This window comes from Phyllostomus hastatus, unplaced genomic scaffold (assembly GCF_019186645.2).
Source record: "Phyllostomus hastatus isolate PE091 unplaced genomic scaffold, TTU_PhHast_1.1 phas_scaffold_501, whole genome shotgun sequence".
NCBI lineage: Eukaryota > Metazoa > Chordata > Mammalia > Chiroptera > Phyllostomidae > Phyllostomus > Phyllostomus hastatus.
Window position 1 is genome coordinate 61,913,267 of NW_025334033.1, and position 24,090 is coordinate 61,937,356.

Sequence of the window (24,090 nt, forward strand, 5' to 3'; positions counted from 1 at the left end):
TAATAAACACAGTATCATCAAAACATTACATTAGCCTCTTTAAAATATATACCAATCTTCTGTGTCAGGTGCAAACAAAAAACAAAAACCAAAAAAAGGTCCATTGGGAAGGCAGTGGAATTTCCTATGAAATCTAAAACCTGCCATCATCTTGCCAAAGCTTGAGAGGAGCATTAAGGTGGCCACGGGCTCCATAGGAGAGTATGGAATAATCCAAATGACCCATCACTATTTGTGAAAGAAGCAAAGCCCATGACTTTCAAATAGGAGGTCAGTGTGCCGACTTCCTATGTTATTTACTGCAGAGAATTATCCTGCAGCTAAAGTGATTTCAAAGGGAAATCCCAAAGCCTCTTCAGCTCAACAGGGGAGAGGCTCTGAGAACAATGTCTCGCTGGCCAGACATCCAGGCAGTACATCAATGAAGGAGCATCTCAAAGACTCACCCAGGTACCACAAAGCCCTCCCAAAGAGAATGCACCGCTTCCGGAAGTTACTGGACAGCTACACCAGTGAGGCCCTGGGGCCCAGAAGAAACCAGCCGAGGGAGGAAGTGGGGTCGGCACGTGCCCCGGAGCCTGCTCCTACACACCTCACCATGTTTCTGCATGCCCCACCATCCAACATCACCCTGATTTTTAGGAACTTACCCGCCAAGACCAGATTGTGCCATGTTTCAAAGGGCATGAGTTATCCACCTCTCAAAAAAAAAACCAAAACCCCAGCCATCTCTCCTTCCTAAAACAATCATCAATTAAACCAGTATGTTACTAGTGTCACGGGAAAAGGCAACACCCTTGTTCTGGGTTTACACCACCAAGAGGAAAAAACCAGAGCCCACTGGGCACATGAGGGTGCTGCCGTGTAAAAGGGTGCTGCCTCCTTTTCTAAACAGCCTTGGGAAAGGAATCTCATCCACGGGAAAAATGAACATCCGGGGGCTGGGAGCCGGAGCAGGGACTTGTACAGACAGTGTCTGCGCAGGGAGAAGGAGCTGTGAACTTGGGCCGGATCGCAGGGGAGACGGCCCGGGAGGCAGGGGGCCTGGGCCAGAGCCTGGAAATAGCAAGCAGAGAAGGCAGCGATCATAAGCTCTGCGCAAGGAAGTGTGACATCTTCCCTTCCATTTGCTGACTAAGACAGAATTCGGCCCAATCACCGCATCACAAAAACATGCTCTCTGTTCACCTTTCTCTGCCCTGCACCCCAGAGTGAATTCTGGGTTTAGTCGGGTTATTTCAGTCCCCCATGACTCCCGTTTATAGAGCATCCTGAGGAAGCCCATGGGGACCATCTACAAGAGCCTCTGTACGAAGAAGGTGTGGCCAGGCTCCAGGATTCATTTAAGCACATGCATACCCTCCAGAACTGGAGGGACCTAGGGCGCATTCCTGTTCTGCTGCATACTAGCTGCGTGCCCTCCAACAAGTGGCTCAACCACTCTAAGCTTAACTCATCGTGTATTTTAAGAAGGAAAATGGGATTACCTCATAGGGTTATAGTAAGGAAGAAAGGGGAGAGGCGACTATTGTTATAAAATGCCAGTGGTTCTTTCCCTTTCCTGAGTTAGAAGGTCTATTAAATAAGCAAAATAAACAAAATAAACAGAAGTACATCAACAAAATCTGGAAGCCTCTAGGAAAAGGCAATATGCATAGTCACATGACACACGGTCAGTAATTTCAGGCTGTCTGCAGGGCCTCGACACCCACAGACCCACATTAAGAAGCCCCAAGATCCCTGGCTGGTGTGGCTCAGTGGACTGAGCACTGGCCTGTGAACTGAAAGCTCACTGGTTCGATTCCCAGTCCGGGCACATGCCTGGGTTGCGGGCCAGCTCCCTGGTTGGGGGCGTGTAAGAGGCTACCAATCAATGTATCCCTGATCGAGACATCTCTTGGACATCATCAATGTTTCTCTCTCTCTCTCTTCCCACTCCCTTCCGCTCTCTCTGAAAACAAATAAAATCTTTAAAAGGAGGAGGAGGAGGAAGAACAAGAGCCAAGTGACCACAAACTCCTGCTTCTCTATATGAGGAAACTGAGGCCCAAGAGACATACCATCAGCACCCAAAATAGAAGCTGGTACCCTGGCTTCCAATCCAGTCTTTTTCCAACCAAAATTATATTTTAAGCACCCAGTTCTAGACATACAAAACATACTGTTGTATGGCGTTTCCATTCTAAACCCTCTTAGGACATTTTTTTTTGTTCAAGTGGCAAGAGGGGAAGTTGGGAAAAAAGCACAGAAATAGAAACACACATACCTGAACCATTATTATCCAGTCAATAAAAAAAAAATAACTGCCCTTTCCTTCTCATTTGCAAGTATTCAAGAGAGGTTAGTACTTGCTAATCTTATAGTCTTAACTAAGGTCTGTATTTAGGAGGCATAAAACTTAATCCCCGACTTTGAAACTCTATCTTGATTGATTCGGGCAGAGGTACTCAATAGATGAAACCCTAAGAGGGAAGACTGCCAGGGAACTTCGCAGAGGTCGGAGCAGCCGACCCCACGTGAACCCAGAGGGCGAGCTCAGCCTTCCCAAGGAAGGGGCAGCCAGGCTTCCTGGCGGGAGCACACACCGTGCCACCCACAAGGCATCCTCGAGGGGAACCGAGCCAGGACGCGATCTGGCCTTTAGCACTGGCCTCCACATCACAGAACATACAGAGCATGGAGGAACAAGCTCGGGGAAATCTCCACGGAGCAGACAGGACACAGACAGGCCCGGGGAGTCCACAGCCCGAAGGACGGGGGCGCGGAAGGGGCTTGGAGCAGGGCTGCTGCCCATGAAGAACCGTGAGTGCCCAGCGCAACACAGACACCGAGTTTGGGTCCTCATTCGAACAAGCATTTCATAAACCATCGGGGGAGCTGAATGTGGCCCTGGCATTAGGTAATGCCGGAGAGCTGTGCATTTGGTTAACGGGGGATACCGGCATTGTGGGGGTATAAGAAACTGTCGATGGTTCTCACACACACACACTGTAATATACTGGGCTGCAGTGACGTACGGTCTGGGAGTTGCCTCGGAATACTTAACGCCCAGCAAAACGAACATGAACGAGGGAAGGGAGGGAAGCCCTTGTTAACTGCGGAATCTGGGTGCGAGCATCGGAGGTGATGGGCATACAGATTTATCACACTACTCCCTCCCTGGGCCCGTTTAAATAGTTCACGACTAAAAAAGTAAACCGCTTATCTTTTCAATTCCTTCCAGAGATAAAACCAAAAAGGAGGGAGAGACAGCGAGATTAAACAGAAGCAAAACCATCTATTTTCCCCTGACTTACTCATTCATGACAATATGTTCCTGATGGAATCTCGGCCCTGGAAAGGACCCAGAAGCATCTAGCTGGGGGATTCTCAATTCTGGCTGCAGGCCAGACACACCTAGGAAAGCAGCCGGTCGTGACACCGGATGTTCCCCAACCCGCCTCCAACCCACCGATTGGAATCTCCAGGGAGGGGCCGAGACTCGGTCCGTATGTGTGAGGGGCACGGACGGCTCTGATGCACTCGGCCTCGGACATTCCTGCCCGTTCCCACCCCTCAGGGACAAGGATCACGTGACATTCCACGTTCTCACAGTGACAGCGGCTTTGACACTGTGTTCCATACTTCTCCAAGGAAAGGAGTGGGTAACTCTGTGAATACAATGTGCAAGGCCTCCACGCCCTTCTTCAGCTCCCCTCTTTCCCACCAACATTGGGGTACACTCAGTCCCTGTCACTGCGCTGCGGCCAAGCCACCAAGCACAATCTCCCAGAAAAAAAAAAAGAAACAAGCTACCTGAGGGGCCAAAGGAGGTTTCACTGAGGAAAGTGTCAGGGGAAATGCCTTCCTCTTTGCTCAGCTAGCCTGGAGCAAACCCCAAGCGTCCTGGAAGTCCCTGAGGGTCTAGGCGTCTCAGCGCAGCTGGCAGCTCGCCCCAGGGCAACCCAAGGGAAGAGGAGAAAAGGGGAAGGAAAACATACATTCCCTGCTCTGCTCTCACACACTGCAGGACAAACCCTGGGATGTTCCCAGGGCTTGGGCACCCTGCCTCTCAACCACAGGACTCGCCGGCACCGGATCAGGAACATGTCAACACAGGTCAGCCGGGGGAAGGATGGCAGAACTCAGCGTTTCCTAAGACTCACAATCTTCAGTCCTTAAAACTGTCCCCCCTCAACAGGTGATATCTGCATGTATTCAGAGTGACAACTGTCACCCCTGGAAATGTGTGACTGGGGGCGGGGGGAGGTGCATCGGGGAGGAAAGGGCTGCCCCAGACAGGCGACCCCGCACCCGCACGCCACACCCGCGGCAGGCGCACGGCCCTCCCGGGCTCCGTGCGCAGGCCGGAGTTGCTCGTCCACATACTTCAGGCGGTGCGTTTGCTGAGCTATTTTTATGCGCACCGGCACCGGCGCGACTGCAAACACGGAGACACGGGCGCGGGGTGACTGGTACAATCAGTTCTCACCAAACCGAAGTCCCGTGGTCTCGCCTTACCCGTGTGACATGCGGCTTCGGGGGACCCGGACACCGCTTTCCACGCCACAGTCGAATCTGAAACTGCTCTCTGAGACCTGTCCCTTCTCACCACCGGGACCCACCTGAACGGGAGCCTTTACTAACACAGACTTGGCTCCTCACAGGAAAGCAGCGAATATTCTCCGTTCAATGGCTGATCTTAAAACCCTCCACGGAGCCAAGTCCGGAGGTTGGTCTCCAAATGCCCATTCTGAGACGTGGCGGGGAGGAGGAAGAGAGGCGGACACCCGGGGACAAGAGCAGCACCCCGAGGTTGCCACAGTTACGGAGATGGGAGGGTCTGGTGGAAGAGGGGCCCAGAACACGACTGTTCACGCGGCAACACCGGATCAAGGCACCGCCGGCACCAGTGACCAAAGGCACGAGCTCCTTGGTGTCCACATCTGCCTTCCCCCAGCACCGCCCTTCCTCCAACCCTGCACGGTGCCCACCCCCCATCTCGAACATAAACTCTAGGTCAGGGGCATCTGCAGACGAACGTGTCGTCCAGCTGCGCACGTTCAAGGAGAAAAATGGCCCCACCACGTCCCTACTCGTATTCTTCCGTGCCCAAGCAGAATTTTCTCAGGCTCAAGATTCTGATGGAAACAGAAACATGTTTCTGGAAAGAAAGTAAAGGCCCCAACCCTGCACAGCTGCTGACGCCACACAATGGCGATCCTGAGCCCGAACCTGAACTTCAAAAAGGGGGAAAGGAGACCATCAGCATTATGAGCGAAAAACAAAGCTGGAACGCAGGGTCACACAACAGGACGTGCGCTGAGAGATGTTTTCTGGCGATTCATTTTAGCTGTGGCCACGCCACCTTACGGAACTCCAAGTTAGATCGGTTTTATTTTCCAGCTCTTAACGGTTGACCCAATTTCTGTCGTACCTATTTTATCCTAAGAAAGGCAGAGCCGATTATCAAAACTGTCTCTCTTAGTGGACCATCAAGCTCAAGCTAAGGCTTTAAAATTAAAAAATCAACCTTTTTTTTTTCAAGTCACTCTCTAGTGGGAATGTTACCCTGAGCTAATTTTTTGATATTCAGGGAGTTCCAAAGTTGCCAAACACTTAGGTAGACATCTGATTTCAAGAGTCACCTGGGCAATTCACGTCCATCTGTGTTTAGTCTTGGAGCTCGTAAGCATGCCCCAGTCACCTCCCGATGCCCACTACTGTCCATTAATCCCAGGATACACCTCGCGGCTAGTGGCTCTTGGTGCTCTAAACCCAAACTGACCCATCCACGCTGACACAAGAACCGATCGAGAGTGCACCAACCGCCCTCTTGGGATTATATTCAGATGCCGCAGTGGGAAAGCCTCTTGTGTGGTCCGGCACAAACGCCGACCACAGTGCTCAGTTAATATGTTCAAGGAAAAGGAAGTCTGCAACGATCTAAATGAATGAAATACACGTATCCATTTATAATGGCTACTTCGGGGTGGGGGGTGACTTTACATTCCACACCAATTTTCTTTTTAATGGACGCAGATTAAGAACTTTAAAAAGAGAAAGGAAACCCTTGAATTCCAGACACAGAGGCTTACCTGACTCCTCTCTTTGTCCACTTTCTTAAAACACTTATTCAACGACAAATTGTGTCTCACTGAGTTTTTCCACCCAGTAGGTGCGTTTGCAAAATACGGGAAATGTTCCAAGATCCAGTTGTAGATTTCCTTGACCGGCAGGCGCTTGGTCGGGGAGTCCTCGATGGCCATAAATATGAGGCAGCTGAAGGAGTAGGGGGGTTTGCAGTTGGGGTTCTGCCTGGCATCGTAGGGCATGTCAGAGTGGGCGGGGGATGGGGGCGTGTCGTCGTCCAGATCCTGAACGGGGCTGACGCTCCTGAGGACCGACTCCCCAAAGCTCTTCAGCAAGTTCTTGCTCTCGTGCAGCCAGTTCAGGTTGGTCAGCTCTTCGTCCTCCATGGCCCCTTCTTCTAGTCTGATGTCGGGCAGAGAAAAGTCGAGGTCATCGTCTTCCTGGAGGGCCTTGGAGAAACTGCTGCCCCGGTAACACTGACTCAGCCCACTGGAGACACTAATTCCTGAGCTTTCTGGCTTCTTACTGGGAGGCATGACTGGACCCATTTACGTGAAGGCTCCTGGTAAACGCAGGACACAGAAAAGAGAAGTTAGTGAAACCCAAACCAGAAAGCAGCTGTGCTCTCCTCCTAGTTCTTCTGTCTCCCCGCCACCCCCACCCCCCCTGGAACACACCTCAAGGCTCCGACACTGCGTCACGCAAACCCACAATTCTACCACAGAGACGCACTGTAAGTAAATCAGTCCACCATGCGTGCAGCACCGTGACCTGCCCCGGTCAACACGGCAAGACTGGAGGGATCCGCCGCATCTTTAACATGCAAATGCATCATAGAAAGCATGGGAAATTCCACAATGCCGTCTCCCTGGGTCTACGCACCCTCTCACCGTGACCCTGGGAAAATCCGTGCTTTCTTGCTGCTTCACTTCATCTATTACATATGAATACATACACAGGTAAAAATATTTCAAGCCTCATGATAAACACTACGTATAGTGCATAAACCCCGTCTCTTCGGCTGATAGGTCTCACTGTTTACTGTTCTCACAAAAACACCTGTAAGTTTAAGACCAGTTGTTTCAGAGTTTCTATACAAACAGTATCCATCACTCTGCAACTTTAATTACATTGCCGCTCTGTGGATTTGAACTGGAGGAAGAAGTACATTTTATTTCGACACTACACTCTGAACAAAAAAGTGAGCAACTTCAGACACCACACAAATAAATGGGAATATGAAAGACAAGCCATTAACTGAAATTAGAGCTGGGAGGAAAAGTCAGGTGAGCAAAGGGGCAGCTTCAACAAAGGGAAGCAAATCCAACAAAAACAGCTACAGAATTCTCTTTTGCTGTCACCCTCCCCCATTTTTATCAATGACCTAGAACAGGGAGTAAAATATCTGATGAGAAGAAAATGGGGAAACAGCAGGTCCTTGACAGAATGACCCGGGCAGATACAAAGCTGCTCAACCCCCTGGGACTCCAGGTAAGACAGAAAGAGCAATGAAGGTAATGAAGAGGTGTCTCCCACGCCTCTGTGTGTGGCCCTCAACCTATGCTCTTGGCTTAAGAAGTGTGTCTGTTTTATTCCCCCCCCCCATAAGTGAGAAGATCAAACAATCTATCTAGGAAAAAAAAAACACATCAAAAGCAAAGAAATGATCATTCTAGGGCTCCAAAGGTCCACTAACACTACACCTAAAACAACTGCCACTTCAGCTGGGGAAGCTCTAGAAAGGGATTCCAGAAAGCCGTGGGGGCACGATACAGCCCACCCAGGGTGCTCCGGAACTGCCAGACCCTCCCGCTTCCAAAAGGGGGTCAGACAGAACCCACCAACGGAAGGCTTGGGGGGCTCTCTGGAACGGCTGTGAGACGCCCCATTCTAAACAAAGGAAACTATGGGTATCAAAGACCCACGCCGCGGACAGTCTGCAAACCTCGGGTTCATCCATGGGGGCTGTTTCTCTCTGCCATGAACTAACCTGGGGAGTCATGACACACTGGAAATAATAAGCCAGTATCTTTAGGCTTGGGAGTCTGACACAGACCAGCCTGATAAGGCTTTTTACCTTCTTTATCAACAAATCAAAGCTAGGCTTGCTCCTCTCAAAGTTTCCTCAGATCCCGATTTTAAACAAAACACACACACAAATTTTCTGATAACCAGGAATATCCACACGGCACAGTACAAAAGGGAACAACTACCCAGACACCGAAGTCAACTTTAGCTCTGCACGAAAGTTTTATGTCTCCTGAGCTTCCAAACAGGGAAATTGTATCATGGCTGACAGTAAAGTAATTTAATTGCGCTGTTGCTATGACAACATGCTGCTCTCTTTCTTTTTAGTTTGCTTATTTGTCAGTAGCTTCCCAAAGGAACTAACACACTATTCTCCATGTTTTCTTTTGTCTTAAACAAACATTGGCAGCAATACGGTTTTATTAGAAACACGGCGCTGTCAAGAAAACAGGGTGACAGGGGTCAGTCCCCCCAGGCCGTCCGACCGTGCAGGGCATCCCTAAAAGCCGTATTTTACAGCCACCCGATCAAGAGCTGCTGATCACTCCCGTTCCATTTTAAAAAACAGTTCCCAGAAACCACAGCTGAGTTTTCCATTATCATTCTCAAACTACATAATTCGCCAAAAAAAAAATCTCTTTTCCTCCAAATTTTTTTTTGGGGGGGGCGGGGGGAGAATCCGGATCATGTGAGTCTGCAGTGAAGCAAACATTTGCAATCGGCTTCGAGGACGGTCGCCCCACCAGACACTCCAGTAGTTATTTACTAGTGACCTCCTTACAACTTTTCGGTCTGCTATTGGTTGCTCGCGGTCCCCCGCCACACACTCGCTCGCTCGCTCACTCTCTCTCTCTCTCTCTCTTGCATGACGTGTCTGGTTATCTCCTTTGCTTTTCAACAGAGAATAGGCATCGGGAAGGCTGGTTTTTGCCGGCTATCAGAATTGTCTCCAAATAACTGACAAATATATTACTGGCCCAGCTCTGAACAGATGTTCGATGTGAACTTTAAAAAGTTGAAAAATCCTTCCCAAGGCTAGCAGGGCAGTCGGGCGGGGGTGGGGGGCTGAGGGGGGTGGAGAACCCCCACCCTCCGGGCGCGCGCGCGCCTACACGCACGCGCTCCACTCGCGTCTACTGTACTTGTCAAAAACATTTCAAGGGGACCTGCGGGAGCGGCAATTGGCTGCGTCTCGCGTCAATCAGCGGAGTTGCCAAGCAACAGGGAAACTGCTCTTCTCCCCGTATACAGGGCAATTGGGAGCTCGCATACCTTCACTGCTGGTCAGATGTCATAAACCTTTTATTGGCCGCACTGCTGCGAGCCTTAAAAACACATCAATAAAAGCCCGCCGTCCCCCAACTTCTCCAGGACCCAAGAAGGGCTTCAAAGAGGTCCGGGATGAGGAGGGGTCGGGCCGCGGGGGTCTTGGGAGACGCTCACTGTCGGTGCCCAGCCTGCACAATTTGTGGGGGGAGGGTATCTTTGTTAGGATCCTGCTTCCCATCTTGGGGTGTCCCCTGGATCAGCACCCTCTCCCTCGGCCCGGAACGGCGGGGATCCCGTCCTCCTAGGACAATACCAACACTGTTCCTTTGGGGCGTCTTTTTGGAAATCCAGGCACCGGGAAACAGCCCGCACGTCGGGGCAGGAAACTCTTCCAACCCAGCAAGTTCCCCGCTCGGGGATCCCGTCTCCCCGCCCGGCCAGGCCCCCGCCCCGCGCTCCCCCCCAGGAACTGTGGAGTCTCTCGTCTGCCGAGAGCCTCCAGGACCTCCTCCGACGAGTGACCGCGGCCCGGGTCACGCAATCCCGCCCGGGCGCCGGCGAGAGCGCGGAGCGAACTCACCTGGCTGGAGCGGGGCGCGGGGGCGCGGGGGCGCCGCTGCCCTTTAGTGGGAACAGACAAACTTTCGCGGGCGCCCAGCGGGCATCGCTTGGTGGCCCGGCTAGGGACGCGCGGGCGCGGCACTGCAAGTCCGGGGCGGCGGGCGGCGGGGGGCGGCCGCGGGCGCGGACGGCAGGGGCACGGGGGTCGCGGCGCGGCATGGGACCTGCGGCGTCCGCCCGGCGCACAGCGCGTCCTCCCGCCGGCCCCGCCGCTCTCCCCGCCCCGTCCCGCCTCCCGCTCGCCTCCGCCGCGGCGCGTCGGGCCGGGGTGCGTAGAGCAGCGAGAAATTGTTTCCACTGCAAACAAAAAAAGGCGACACATGACCAGCCAGGAGGAGGGGAAGCGCAGGGAGGGAGGAGGGCGAAGGGGAGGGACGGAGCGCAGAAGGCGGAGGGAGCCGGAGAGAGGGAAAACGTGGGCCGGGCCGGCCTGGGGCGCTGGGTGCAGACACGCCAGGACCGGCCGTGCTGTGCCCCCGACTCCACGACCAGCCCCTCCCCTGGGCGTTCCCAAGGCGCAGCTGGGGCGAGACTGGGCTGGGCCGCATCGATTGGGGCACCGCGGGACCGGGCTGGCTGGCTGGAACCCCGCGACCCCGTGTGTCCGTGACTGTGGGAGGCCTGTTCCTACCCCAGGCTCCAGCCACGCGAGCGGGCCGGCTTTGCGCCGCCGGCTACGTGTCTCCAGAATGCTCCTACCCCATCCGCATGCCTTACATGGCTCGAAAGTAAAAATAAAAGGAATTAGGATGCGGGCGAGGCTTGCAAGGGGGAGACGAGATTCCACTTTTCCCCAACTACGGCGTCCTGGCGGGACTCCCAGGGCCGGCACCGGCGCTCCCCTGGCGCCCACCTATGCCCCAGGAGAAAAGACACAAAGGCACCGCACCCTCCGGCCCAGGTGGCCGCTCCCCCAGGCGTCTGCCGGCGCCTGTCTGCCGAGGGCCGGAGGGTGGCCATTACAGATTACAGAGCAAAAGGCGCATGCTAGAGGCCACGCCAGGGGGGGCCTCTCCACAGCGTGGTCCCCAACTCCCCGACCCACTTCTAAACCTCGAGCGGTAACAAGCTTCATCTCCTTCATATGCAAGCTCTCAAGAACCCGCCCTTCACACGGCCACCCAGCAAACGGTGTGGCCGCGGCTCCAAGTCTTTAGGCTCCTCCAGAGAATGGCCACCCACTGCCAAAGTCATAGCTAGCAGCAGCCTTCGGAGCGGAGGCGAGTCCTACAGGACACCCTGGTGGTGACACAAATAAAAATACGATTGCACAATTCTGCCAGGTGCCCAAATCTGCAGGTTCCTCTACTGAAGTCCAGGCCACTCCTGCCACCCCTACCTGAACCCACCTGAGCCAGTAGAAAGGCCATTTTGAGCTATTTGCAAACTACAGAAAAAAAATAAATAAACAAAAACAGTAAGAAGGCCCGGGGTGATTGCCATCAGAAACCCCTCTGGCTTGCAGCACTTTGTAACCTAGCCAAAGGGGAAGAAAAGTCCCATTGGGTGTCTGAAATTCTTAATTTCAAAAACTAAGGAACCCCCAAACTCTCTAAAGCTTCACAAAGCTTCAAGATGGTGGGTGGCAAGTCTTCAGCGAGAAGACTCAGCGCAGGCTGTGCTACTTACCAGCAGGATGGCAAACCTCAGCCAGAAGATGATTCAGAGGTAGAGGCTGAGGGGCAGCCCTGTTCACCCAGCCCCACCCCATTCATGACTGGGCACTAGCTGTGACTTACCCTAAGCCACCAGGAAAAGGTGTGAGGTAAGAGAAACACGCCAGGTCATCTCTGAAGTCAGAACTGGCAACAAAGCCCAGACAGAAGCTCATCTAGTGCAGGTCCCCACCCCTCATCTGCATATCAGTTGAGAGTGCTGAATCTCCCATCAAAGGAACCAAGGTGAGAGACCTTTGTCCCCACCCCTCACTGGCCAGGAGGAGTAGTCGGTTACCAGCCCTCCCAATCCCCAACCACACTCACACCAGAGCTAGAAATCTCTTTTACGTTAAGCAGAGGTAGCAGGTTATTTTCACCCCAGCACTCTCCTTCTTACTCAGAGTTCAGAATGAGCGGATGTGACCTGAAGGTTATTGCACATGGAATATGTCATTCTGAGAAACTCTCTGTGCAAACTCTTAGCCTCCAGTGTCTGCACCAGCCACCCCAGGCGAACAGAAAGGTAAAGATGAGCAAGCCTTGGGCCAGGAGAAGCCATAGGCAGAGGGTGGAGTGCAGTGAGGTAAACTGCCTTTTAGTAGCTCGACTTCTTCGTGCTGTTGCTGTTTTGGTCTCTTCCATTCTCAAGCATATATCTTAATCTCTCTTGCTGTTATCACAAGAGTGGGAGGGTATCGCCTGAAGTGGTGGACCAGCCCTGCCTGATTCAGACTGCAGAACTCACAGGTCTGCCTGCCTGCCTGCCTGCCTGCCTGCCTGCAACAGGGGATCCAGGCCCTTACTGAAAGCCAAAGGAAGGCTTGGTGTGGCCTTGGCACCTCGTAATTCCATAGAGCCCCGGCTCTAGGACATGCTACCTGACAAAACGGTACAGGGACCAAACTCGCTTAGAAACAACCTCCCTCTTAATTCCCCTCTTGAACTTTCAAAAACTACCCTTGTGCCTTATGTCCTGGGAAGTCTCCAAGATGCAAGTGGAACTGTTTGAAAACACATCTGACAGCAGAATTGTACGTGCATCCTAGCAGTCACCGTGGCCAGCACCGGTTCCCTCACTGAGAACTATATGGAACCGTTGAGCCTGCAGCTCCGTATGGTCCTGGGACGGACAGCACGGAGGGCCTGGGAGCAGGCGCACCCTATTCCAGCAGTCAGTGTGGGGCCTGAGGCTCCTCCTTCCTCTACAGGGAGGAATGCCCCTCCCCTCGACGTTTCACGCTTTCTTCTCCAACGTGCTTCTTCTCTGCCCCGAACACGAAAGCCCCTCCCCCATTGCTGATTACTTGGCCGATGTGATTATTTGTGGAACAGCCCGTGTAAAGCCCTGTGATCCTGCTCCTGGCAGGAATGGCTGGGGAGATGCGCAGCGAGAGTGCCGGCTGCAGGTGGGAAGACCTGAGGGACTTTCCATCCTGAGGAGGAAGCTAAGACAGGCCTAGAAAGAGTCTTCTGGTCCAGGACCCTTCAAACTGGTACATAAGAGGAAGCGAGGGTCAGCCCAGGGCTGGCAGCTCAGCTGGGCTGTGCAGAACTGAGAAGTCATCGGGTAGTTTTCCTTTCCATCCCTCTCTTTCTCTCTTCCCACATTTTCTTAACTACTTCTCTCTGCATAGCTCTCCCACACTCCTCCCTGCAGGCTGGCTTCCTCTACTCACTTAGGGCCACACATGGCTGCCAGCACCAAGTCCTAAGGATCTTCTCACTTTAGCACCCACCACCGTCAGATTGCCTCAGTCTTCCATAACAGAGTTCAAATTCTCAGGGAAATCATCTGATTGGCTTAGCCCAAGTCAGGTGACTCCTCCCCTCTGCCCACAAGCTAACAGCTGAGGCAAGTACAACAGGACCTGGGAGGGGAGGGAGATGACTTTGGGAGGAGGAATATCTCATATAGGTGGGTGGGTGGGTGTTTGACTCATGGAATTGGGGAAGGGGTATTACAGACCAGAGCTTCTCTATTAGGGCTACCCAGGGCACCGCACCGAAGGCACCAGAATCTCCCTGGGTGGGTCCCAGACGTGTGCATTGAGAAAGCACCACATAGCACAAACTGCTGTTCCAGGAAGTAGAAATGAATGGCACAAACAGATTTATCAAATATGACCTGATTGTATTAGAAGATACATTTGTTCATTGAACAAATATTCACTGAGTGCCTACCAATTACATGGAACTCTGTCAGGTGCCTGAGATACAAGGCTTTTTTTTTCTTCCTTTCTTACGGAACATGCATATTAGTGGGTAAAGTGGAAATACCATATCACAAACTCCTTGAATGCTAAGGTGAGCAGTTCATATGCAGTCATTCGGAGGACAAGAGGAAACATTGAATATTTTTGAGTCCAAGAAGTTGCACTCTCAGAAACACTTGAAAGTAAGAATGGCTTGCAACGAGCAAATAAGTTCTGGAAACCTAATACACAGTACAGTGATTGCAGAGAGCAAAACTATTATAAATGTTAAAGTTGCTACATGACCAGATCTCAGCTGTTCCCAAGACTGGAAAAAATTATGTGACATGATAAAGGTGTTAGCTAAGCTACAGTGGCAATCACATTGTAATATAAATGTATCCAATCAATATGTTTACACAGTGTCACATGTAAGTATATCTCAATTTGGAGGAGAAGGGAGTGGGGAGGAAGGAGCGGGGAACATGAATTCCAGGATGAATCCAGGATGGAAGAGGAAAGGAGAAAAGAGAAGACCAAACCAGGCAGAACCACTCCAAAAACACTGCAGTGATGCATACACAAAAGGGAATAAAGGTTACTTTTTTTTATTGGAGACACTATGTTCTTTTTTATTAAAAGATTTTATTTTATTTATTTTTAGGGAGGGAAAAGAGAGAGAGAAACATCAATGTAGGGTTGCTGGGGGTCATGGCCTGCAACCCAGGCATGTACCCTGACTGGGAATCGAACCTGGGACACTTCGGTTCGCAGCCTGCGCTCAATCCACTGAGCTACACCAGCCAGGGCGAATAAAGGTTAATGTGTGTTTTTAATGAGAAAAAAAAAGCTAAAATATTAAAGTAGTGGTTCCCTCTAACTGGTAGAGTTATGGGGTAATTTTTTTTTGTCTGCTTCTTTCATCCTTGTCTGTATTTTCCAAATTTTATCCAGTGAGCACCTATCACATTTATAATGTCTAATAATAAAAGGGGGGTCCATTAGAGAGCGGTGGTTCTGCACACTCCAGTGAGACTGGAGTGTGCATCAGAATTTCCTGTAGGGTTGTCCAAGCCCAGCTTGCCCGGCCCCGCCCCCAGAGTTTCAGACTCGGTAGGTCTGGGCTGGGACCTGAGAATTCACATGTCTAACAAGCTCCCAGGTGGTGGCTGCTTCTGCTGCTCCAGGGCCTACACTTTGAGACCCGCTGAATTGGAGAATGCACAAGAACCTTCCAAAGAAGAACCAAGAGGATTTGCCCAATGATTGAATATCAGAGGAGAGGGAGGGCTTATGGTCAAAGGTAACTCCTTCATCCCGAGCAGACTAAGAGCCTCTTGGGCATAACTTGAGAATGCACTTTGCAATGACAAAAAAAGCTCCTTCCTTCCTTCCCTCCAGTGCAGAAGAGAGGCCAGCGCCCAGCTGGAAGACCCTCTGCCTCATGGTGAGCTCCAAAACTTGGTCAGGCATCCTTTGGAGTTTCACTTGGGGTTTTCCTCTTGTGCATTCTTGGTGTTTACGTGACAGGTTCCGAAGGGTGGTGCCTGGGAAAAGGCTTATTAGATTTCTCCAGCAGGGAGTAGAGCCAGGAAGCTTATTTGATGAGGGAAGGAGGGGTGTGTGGGAAGGGAAAATACAGCCCAACCGGTGCAGCGAAGTGCATTAGCTCAGGTGCCAGGGCCAAACCTGAGCTTATCAAGTCACCTGCTGGAGGCGAAATGGAAACACAGAACCTGTCAACTCCTCCCGGAGCATAAACACCAGTGTGAGCTGACGATCCAGAATACCGGCTTCGTGGACCCATGCAGCCGCCAAGTATCTATCAAACATCTGGTGAGTGCGTGTGCAGGGGCCTGGGAAGGAACCGAGAGAGAAACAAAAGACAAGGACCGGGGAGACTCGGCGAGCATTCACGAAGCACCTGCAAATAAACACGCCAAGAGCCCAGTACCAGAGCCAGAGACGGCACAGCACGGTGGCTAGCGTCAGAACCCGGGGCTGGGTCCGACTGCTCCAGCGCTCACCAGCTGACACTGGCCAAGACACTTAACTTCTTTCCCTGCACCTAGTTTCTTCATCTTCAAAAGGGAGTGGGAGGGAGAAACCAATACCAATACCCATTTCATAGGCTTGTGACGAAGATCAAATGAAATAATACTTGTAAAAAAAACATATGATAATGCCCTTGCACTTAGAGCTATTTTTGTTAAATAAATATTATAAACCAAAAGGGAAATTACGGACATATTTGGCTGCATAACAATTTAAAATTTGTGTACAGTACCAGCAGTCATAAATCAGGTTAACCAAAAATGAGGAATTAGTTGACATACCTATGAAAGGGTTAATATTTTAAATTTATAACCGTTACAACTCAACCAAGAAAAAAAAATTTATCACCCTAATGTGAAAAGGGCAAATTCACAAAAGGAGAAACAAACATGGTGATACACCCATGAAAAGACGCTCAGTTAAATAAAAACATAACAGTGCAGAGTGCAGTTATGGTATCTCCTTTCATCTGTCAGGTCGGCACAGACTTAAAAAGGACAACAATCAAATGCTGGTGAGGGTCGTTGGGAGCCAAGGGACTTGGTACAACCATGCAAGAGGGGTGGACCTCTGTCAAACCGAACTACAACTTAAGCGAGCACAGCCATTGACCCTGCGTTTCCAAATGCTAGGAATTGACACCAGTGAACTTCCCCACCAGACTGCCTTCCCACCAGAAGGCCATGAGCTCCAGGAAAGCAGGATGGCTGCTCCGCAATGCACACAGCACCTACCCGGTGCCTATCACTCAGTATAGATTGAATGAAAGCACGGAGGTATGCAACAATGTATCTAGGAGGGTGTTTGCAGCAACATTGTTTAAAATCGTGAAAACCTGCAAATGGCAGAAAGAAGAGGCTAGAGGCATATTATTGTATGGGCCCCAGTGCCCCAGCTTCCCTTTGTTCCCTGCCATTGCATTTTCAAGCCGTTTTAAGTGGAGCTTTCCCTTTTGTGAATCACTTTCACAGTCTCATATACTGTACGTGTGAAACCATTTGCAAACGTTTCACAAAGTAAGAGTTTGGGGGAAAATAAAATATGTTATCAGAGCTTTTCACCAAATTGACACATTTCTTAATCTTTTCGATTTGAAGAGACAAAATGATCTCTTTCTGAAAGGGCTGGTGCTCCAAGCAAACAGAATTATTAAGTGTAACCAATATTATAGTCTACACTCTGAGGTCTGTTGTCTGGTTGTAGGGAGGCTTTCAATCGACAGGTTTTGAGGACCAAACTTTGTCCACAAACTCTTAAGTAGGCACAAAGACGAGAGGAAATACGCCTGAGTTAAGACTTTGTGGGGGTAGGGAGGACATTTACTCTCTATTTCCAGACTGTTCTTCTGTAACAACTTATGGTTATAAGAGACCAACTATGGTTTTATCTTGTCTTCCCCGGGATGCCCCCTGCAGCCAGGAGCTTGCCCTAGAAGAGGCTCCCACTCGGAACTCTTGGACCCCCTTCGCCTGGAGTCATTCGTGGTGGTTGTGTTCTACGGTCTCCACCAAGGATGAAGTTAGCAAACACTGAGCCACTGCTCCCGCAGGAAATACAGGGTTAGGTTCCGTGCGCTGTGGTCACTGACTCGTGAGCTAACCAACACATAACTTTATTTTCTCTGTGTTTCCGTTTAAAGACCCTTATTTGGCATCGATTGTTGATTCATTAACATTGAACCTGCGGCCAAAAGAACTATAACCTACATTGTAACAAAGTCTGCCTAACAGCAATCAGCCTTGGCATGCTCAGAACACTGAATGACACTGTAGTACTACGTTCGGGGCCCATTTTAAACAGCAACATCGCCAACGAAACGCACAGCAAGGACACCTGTGTGCAGCGGGAGAGCTGAAGCAAGCGGCCAGATCGCCACCTCCCTCTGTCTCAGCCAGAAGTGCATGTGTGTGTGCTGGGCAACTCAATCTTTCGTTCCTCTACGTTATGTCCACGTGACCGTGAAAGTGTCATGATCTTTGATTTGGGGGTTAGAATAAATTTCTTTTAACTTAAATAATTTTATTGTTGTTCAATTACAGTTGTCTGTATTTTCTCCCTCCCTCCCCCCAAACCCACCTCCCTCCCTTGCTTCCACCCACCCCCTTGGTTTTGTCCATGTGTCCTTTACAATAGTCCCTGAAAACCCTTCCCTCCATTATCCCCTCCCCCCTCCCCTCTGGCGATTGTTAGATTAGCAAGAATGCAAATTTGCAAATATGGAACCTGTGAATCATGAAGATCAGCTGTATTCGACGGCACTTAAATAGCACTTATTCAGTACCAGAAAGTATTCTAAGGCTCCATTCATTTCATACAATTATGAGGACCTGAAGCACAGAGGGATTTAGCCACCTGCCCATGGTCACACAGCTGGTAACTGATGGGGCTGGGATTTGAACCCACACAGTCTGAGTTTCATATCAATGCATCGAAGGAGGTTTCAGATCGATCCAGAGCATTTGGCCTCTAAGGGAACTTCTTGGGGCTCGAGGACGAGAAGGACAGAAGCAGCAGAGCTTCAGGGAGGAAAAACTGTGACTAGGAAATGAAGGAAGGAAGGAGGGAAAGGGAACCTTTACATTGAATGAAAAGGTACCACTTGCAAAAAAAAGAAGTTCAGCTTCTATGTCATAACCAATGTGACACGGTGTATCTTTCTGATAAGAAGTCAGTCATCTAGACACTGAGCACGAAACAGATCACCGGAGTGTGGAGTGGCAAGGACCCTATCTTCTCCTTCCCCTTTGCTCATAGCACGTGGCACATCGGTTGTCCAAACCTCGGGTCCTTTAACAGAAACGTGAGAAGTTCCCTTCTGTCCCTCTCCCATCCTGGTATCTGGGCACTAGACAGATTAGTCAAAGCAAAGCAGCAGCATCAACCTTTTCCTCCCCCAGAGTCGGTCAGAGCTTTCATTGTTTCCCTCTCTCCAGCCAGCACACCCAGCACCAGCAGCCTCCTGCGCCCCGGGGCCTGCGTCTGCTAAAGGCTCGGCCGGCCGGCCAGGCCAAGAAATGACTTCCCTTCTCTTTCTGGTGCACAGGGATGTGAAAGAAAACAATCAAGTCTTCTCTTGAAGTTTGTCTTTTTAAAACAAAAAAGCTCTCCGTGTGATGAACTCTCCGGGACTCGGGACAGAGATTTAAATATTACCGAAGGATTTCCCTGCTGCACCAAGTTCTTTTAGGGAGACCAGCCACTTAACTACAACAGCCAAACCTGAAGGCTTTTTTTCTCCCCGGCTGGCGAGCGGAGTTCACCACCACTTTCCGCCTCGAAACCCCACCCCTTCCAAAAATAGCATCGCTTGGGCCTTTAAAGTCGTGATTCAGGTGCAGCAGGAGTGCACGCAGCACTCAGCCTCGCAAGGGTGGGGGCGGGAAAGGAAGTAGCCGCGTGGATGGTTGCTGTCTCGCTGTGGGTGCAATCAACCACCTCGTTTCTCCGTAGCCAGACATGTGACTCTGACTCGCTTCAAAGTTTTGGCCCCCAAACAACTAGGCGTCCTTTTTAAGTTGGCATGTTTTCCACAGAAGAATACTGAGCATCTTTGCGACATGCCTCACACAGCGCTGGGCCAGCTGTCTACCAATATGGATCCCGGAAGGGGGTGCTGCCCACGTGGGTGATGGCAGTCATTAGTGCCTGTTGCTCATAGCGAACGTCAAAGTGCCCCCCAAACGGGGGTCCAGGCGGTTGGCCGAGATGCCCTGGGCAGGCATCCGTGCACCCAGAGTACCAGCGGGGCTGCGTGAGGGAGGAGGCGGGCACACCCCGGTGTCCTGGACTTCCAGACGGAGTCCAGTCCCAGAGAGCGATGTCAGAGGTCTCCAGAGGCTGCCCAGGCCGGCTTCAAAGGGAGGGATGAACCTCATGACGTCGGTTCCAAAGAAACGCCACCTGCTAGCATCATGCCCAGGCTCGTCCTCCCCACCTACCAGCTTCCCAGGCAAGTCTCCAAGGGCACGGCGAGCCGGCAGCTGCAACAGTTCGCATTGCCCCACGGATCCGCGGTGGGAGGACATGTAGAAGGGGAAGAAGAATGGCCATTCTCAATGACCTGGACCCCTGAGGCGGCTGGGGGATCCTGAAAGGTCATCTTGTTGACCCCATTATAGAAGAAAAATGTGGTCTTCTTTGGCCTGGAAATCTGGTCAGGTAGATTTGCTGGAGTAAATTTCTGCATCCATACACACTCCCATTATACCCATGTTCAGGAGTGTGACGATGCAAACCCACTCTGAACCAGCCTTCTCCTTCCAGACCCCAGGACACCCCTCGGTCTGAAACGCCTGCCACCGTGTGCGAGAGCCTGGCTCAGAGGCGCCACCACACTCCCCAGCTCGCTGCTTTGGAATAACTAGAATATCAACCCGAGCACAAAGGGAGTAAGTAAGACACAGCCGTTGCTGAAAAAGCTCACCCCGTCCAGTTCCTTTCGTCTGGCAGATGCCATTGAAAGATGGTTTTTGTTTAATCCCCCCCAAAAAACTTCTCATTTAAACTTGGGGTGCAAACGGCATCTGCCACGTAAGCGTGTCCCTGGAGCCGTGCGGGGGCAGAAAGGGAAGGTTTCCATGAGACACAAAAGCGACACGGACCTGAAGCGGAGCAGGCCGCCCCTCGACAAGGCAGCCAACTGCCAAACTGTCATTTTGCTCGGCGGCTGAACAGAAGGCTCGAGTAATGACAACCACAAAACTCATTTAAAGTCTGAAAAGGTGACTAATGAGCTCATTCATGCCGGCTATAAATTATTCACTACAACACTGATCCCACTCCAGACAAACAGTAAAGTAAACTTTAAACACAGGCAACGCCGGCCGCCGAAGTGCAGCGAGTTGTGTCTGTAAAACTTTTCACAGTGAAAGAGATACTTGTCTCCCCCTCGTCCATTGTCACACTCATTCTTCTGTTTACTTTTTTTTAAACGGCCTTTAATCAAGTTTAAGCAGACACAGCTGTTACACATTTATTTCTCTGTTGAGTTTTTTTTCCCCCCATTAGTTATTATGAGCAATCACGATGCTCTAAAAATAGCAGCAAGTTCTGTTCTCTAGAAATTGCAGGCTGACCTTACAACGAAGCCCAGGTCTTCAGGAAGAATGCTCAGACGCACGTGTCGGGGGCGCGACAGCCCTGGGCCAAGGCTGCAGCCAGGGCGCAGGGCATCCCCCATCCTCGGAGAGGGTTTCTGCTGGCTTCCACATCGCCTTCGGTTCCAGTGCACACACGCCGCTTCCCAGCCTTACGGCACAGAACCTGCTTCCCGTGCTCATGTTTCCGTGAAGATTTCCACGAAAACGCGCGGCCGTCACGTGAGAAAAAGAGACGGACGGCCTCGAGTCAGGCTTTTCGGCCCAGACAGAGCCAGCAGCAGGTCTGTTGAAAACCCACCGCCGTTTGCTGCAGACAACTGGCAGTTTCCTGTTCAATATTAAATAAATCATCCTAGCTCCCCCGTTTTCACGAACGCTGCCGCTTGCTGCTACCGCCCCTGCTAGAATCGCTGACTGGGGAGAAGCAGTCCCCTGCTCTTCCAGCCTCTTCAAAAGTCGATGTCCAAGATGCAGTCAAGTAAGAGTTAAGGATTTCAAATCTATCTAATAGATTTTTTTTTCCTTAAAAACACTCCCCGAATAAGTACTTACATTAGTTCTTGGTCAGATTGCTGAACATTGTGTATTTTTAAACTGCTTTGAATACTTTGAAAAGGAGCCCCAGAAAAGCCACAGAAAACACATACTCCAACGCCGCCAGACGAAGGTTCTGAGTAACCAAAAGTGAAAGCACAAAGGTCTGAAGCGGGTCGGTGCCCTGCGCACACTTCGAGATCGCGGGGGGGTAAAACATGAATGGATTTGGGGGCCGGAGAATCCTGCCTAACACAGGAGAGAGAAACTAAGAGGCAAGTGAAGGCCAGGGCTTTCACTTCAAAACGAGACGGGGATCAGCTCTGGTTCCACTTAAGGAAAATCTCCACGTGGTTTTCAGTTTCTTGCCCACGAACGAAAGGCTGGTCCAGCCATTTCTGCCGTCTGAGACGCAAAGCCATCTTTCTCTGAAGCAGAGAAAGGGGAGTCCCGCCGTATTTATAGCCGAGGACCTGGCCGCCTACCGACAGCAATCGGGTTGGTCCTCACCTGTTGTTTAGCATGTTTTTTATACACGTTTCTGTGTCCGGTAGAAGGCCCTTCTTCCCTTCCTCTGTGCAAGAGTTCTTGCAGTTGTTTCTTTCTTTCTTTCTTTTTTTTTTTTTTTTCCAATCAATCAGCATGTAAAAACCCAATGCCGAGGAAATGGAGAAGTCTGAAATGACATCCCATTGAAGTCCCAGCTGCTCTGCAGCCCTCCTCCCACCGGATTCCTGTCACCCCTGCGTGGCCGGTGTGGACAAAACACCGTGTTGAAACCAAGCCCCATGTGGCTTCTTTTTGGGAACGGGCCTGACAGGCAGAGGTCACCTCTCCCTTCACGGGAGGGAGACCTGGCTTGACCAGAGATGGTCCTTATACCATCTTCCTCCCAATTTTCTTGAGAGGGTCACACATTAATGTCACTTTGGCCTGAAGAGGTTCAGCCAAACCAGTGATCACAGAGTCCCCGATGTACTTCACCCCAAAGAATTACAAAACACGCAAGACGGGAGCTATCCGAGGCTCCCTCCAGGCCGGGCACCGCGCCAAGAGCTTTACTTGCATTATTTATTTCCTCCTTCCACCACACAGGTGCTGCCGTCCTCTCTTACAGATGAGGACACTGAAGCTTAAAGAACTTAAGTCATTGGCCGGGGTCAATAATTGGTGCTCATAGAGGTGAAATGAAAAGCTGAGACCACCCCCCCCCCCATCTTTTTGGCCTGAAGAGGCCACCCTCTTACCCACTGTGCTCTCCTATCCATTCACATGATCCAAGATCTCATTGCCAAGGTCAAAGAACAGAACTTGCTGCTGACAATCTGCCTCTTGGGCTTCTTTGTTACAACTTTTGGGGTTTGGTTTGTTTTTTTACATAGCATTTTTTTTTTAATATTTGTTTTTAGAGAGGGAAGGGAGGGAGATAGAGAGAGAGAGAGAAACATCAATGTGCGGTTGCTGGGGGCTGTGGCCTGCAACCCAGGCACGTGCCCTGACTGGGAATCGAACCTGCGACACTTTGGTTTGCAGCCTGCGCTCAATCCACTGAGCTACGCCAGCCAGGGCGACATAGCATTTTTTCAAAGGGGCCAATAACCACAGACGCCCTTTCTACTCGCACAGGCTCGGCTCCCGGCGCTCTCTCAAACAGGGACCCCACTCCCAGAACGGGCGGCACATGTGCGAAATGCCCAGATACCCAGGGCGAGGCTCGCACACCAGCAGTCTGCTCCTTTCTGAGTCATAAAACACAAGAGACTTTGGAGGGGGGGAAAAAACCAACTCAGGACAGCTGCCAACTCCGGAGGCCAGGTCTGCAACTCCAAGCGTGTCCACATCTGCCCCCGGACAGACCCTCAGGAGGGACATGCCACCGGGAAGGGACCTACAGAACAGCCTCCTCTTTCCCCAGCCTCATCCCGCTCTCCCCAGGCCGACCAGGCACCTTCTCACAGTATCCTCCGGCCACAGGGATAAAGATCTGATGGTTTCACTGCAAGTTAATGCTTCCAAAGTCCAAACACTTGACTAGAAAACAATTTCAGACCATTTCTTCTGCACTTTGCCCACCAAGTTAGGTGGCTGTCTGCCAGTTTAGAAACACCATCGACGACCATGCTAGAACGTTCTTCCAAAAGCTTTATTACAGAGAATTAGGTCAAGGCCCAGATCCACCTTCGCCAATCGTATAAATATGTTACAAAATTAGCCAGCCACCTCGAAAATATACCAACTGTACTACTGATTGGATTAACGTTTCCCATATCACCTGCACGCGAGGGGAAAACTCCCCCATCAAGGCAGCCCGATGCCCCACAGGTCCTCTGCGGCCTTCACACAGCCCTGCGCCCTGGACATGGAGAGGGCACACGCTCCCACAGCCCACTGCCCCTCCGGCACCCATGGCACCGCCGAATGGACTTGAGCACCACGCCGAGGAGCTGGTTCCCTTGTGACCCACCCCAGACGCTTCCTTGAAAGATTTCCTCGGGCCACCACTGGAATCTCGCCGCAAGATTAGCCAAAGGCTCTGTAGAAAGTGGACGCAGTAGAAGGCTG

General features: G+C 51.2%; 1 protein-coding gene across 7 annotated transcripts in view; it reads right to left on the reverse strand.

Annotated features, from left to right (window-relative positions):
• FOXN3 (forkhead box N3) overlaps window positions 1-24,090 on the reverse strand; it is a 360,054-nt gene that overhangs the window by 202,828 nt on the left and 133,136 nt on the right. For 6 of the 7 annotated variants that reach the window (XM_045822074.1, XM_045822068.1, XM_045822070.1 and 3 more), the window contains one exon: window positions 6,078-6,634. In XM_045822074.1, coding sequence (XP_045678030.1) covers window positions 6,078-6,620 — 543 coding nt within the window. In that variant the 5' untranslated portion in view covers window positions 6,621-6,634. Of the gene's footprint in view, window positions 1-6,077; window positions 6,635-9,949; window positions 10,270-24,090 lie in introns of those variants that run through there. The other variant, XM_045822069.1, reaches the window with a different exon arrangement.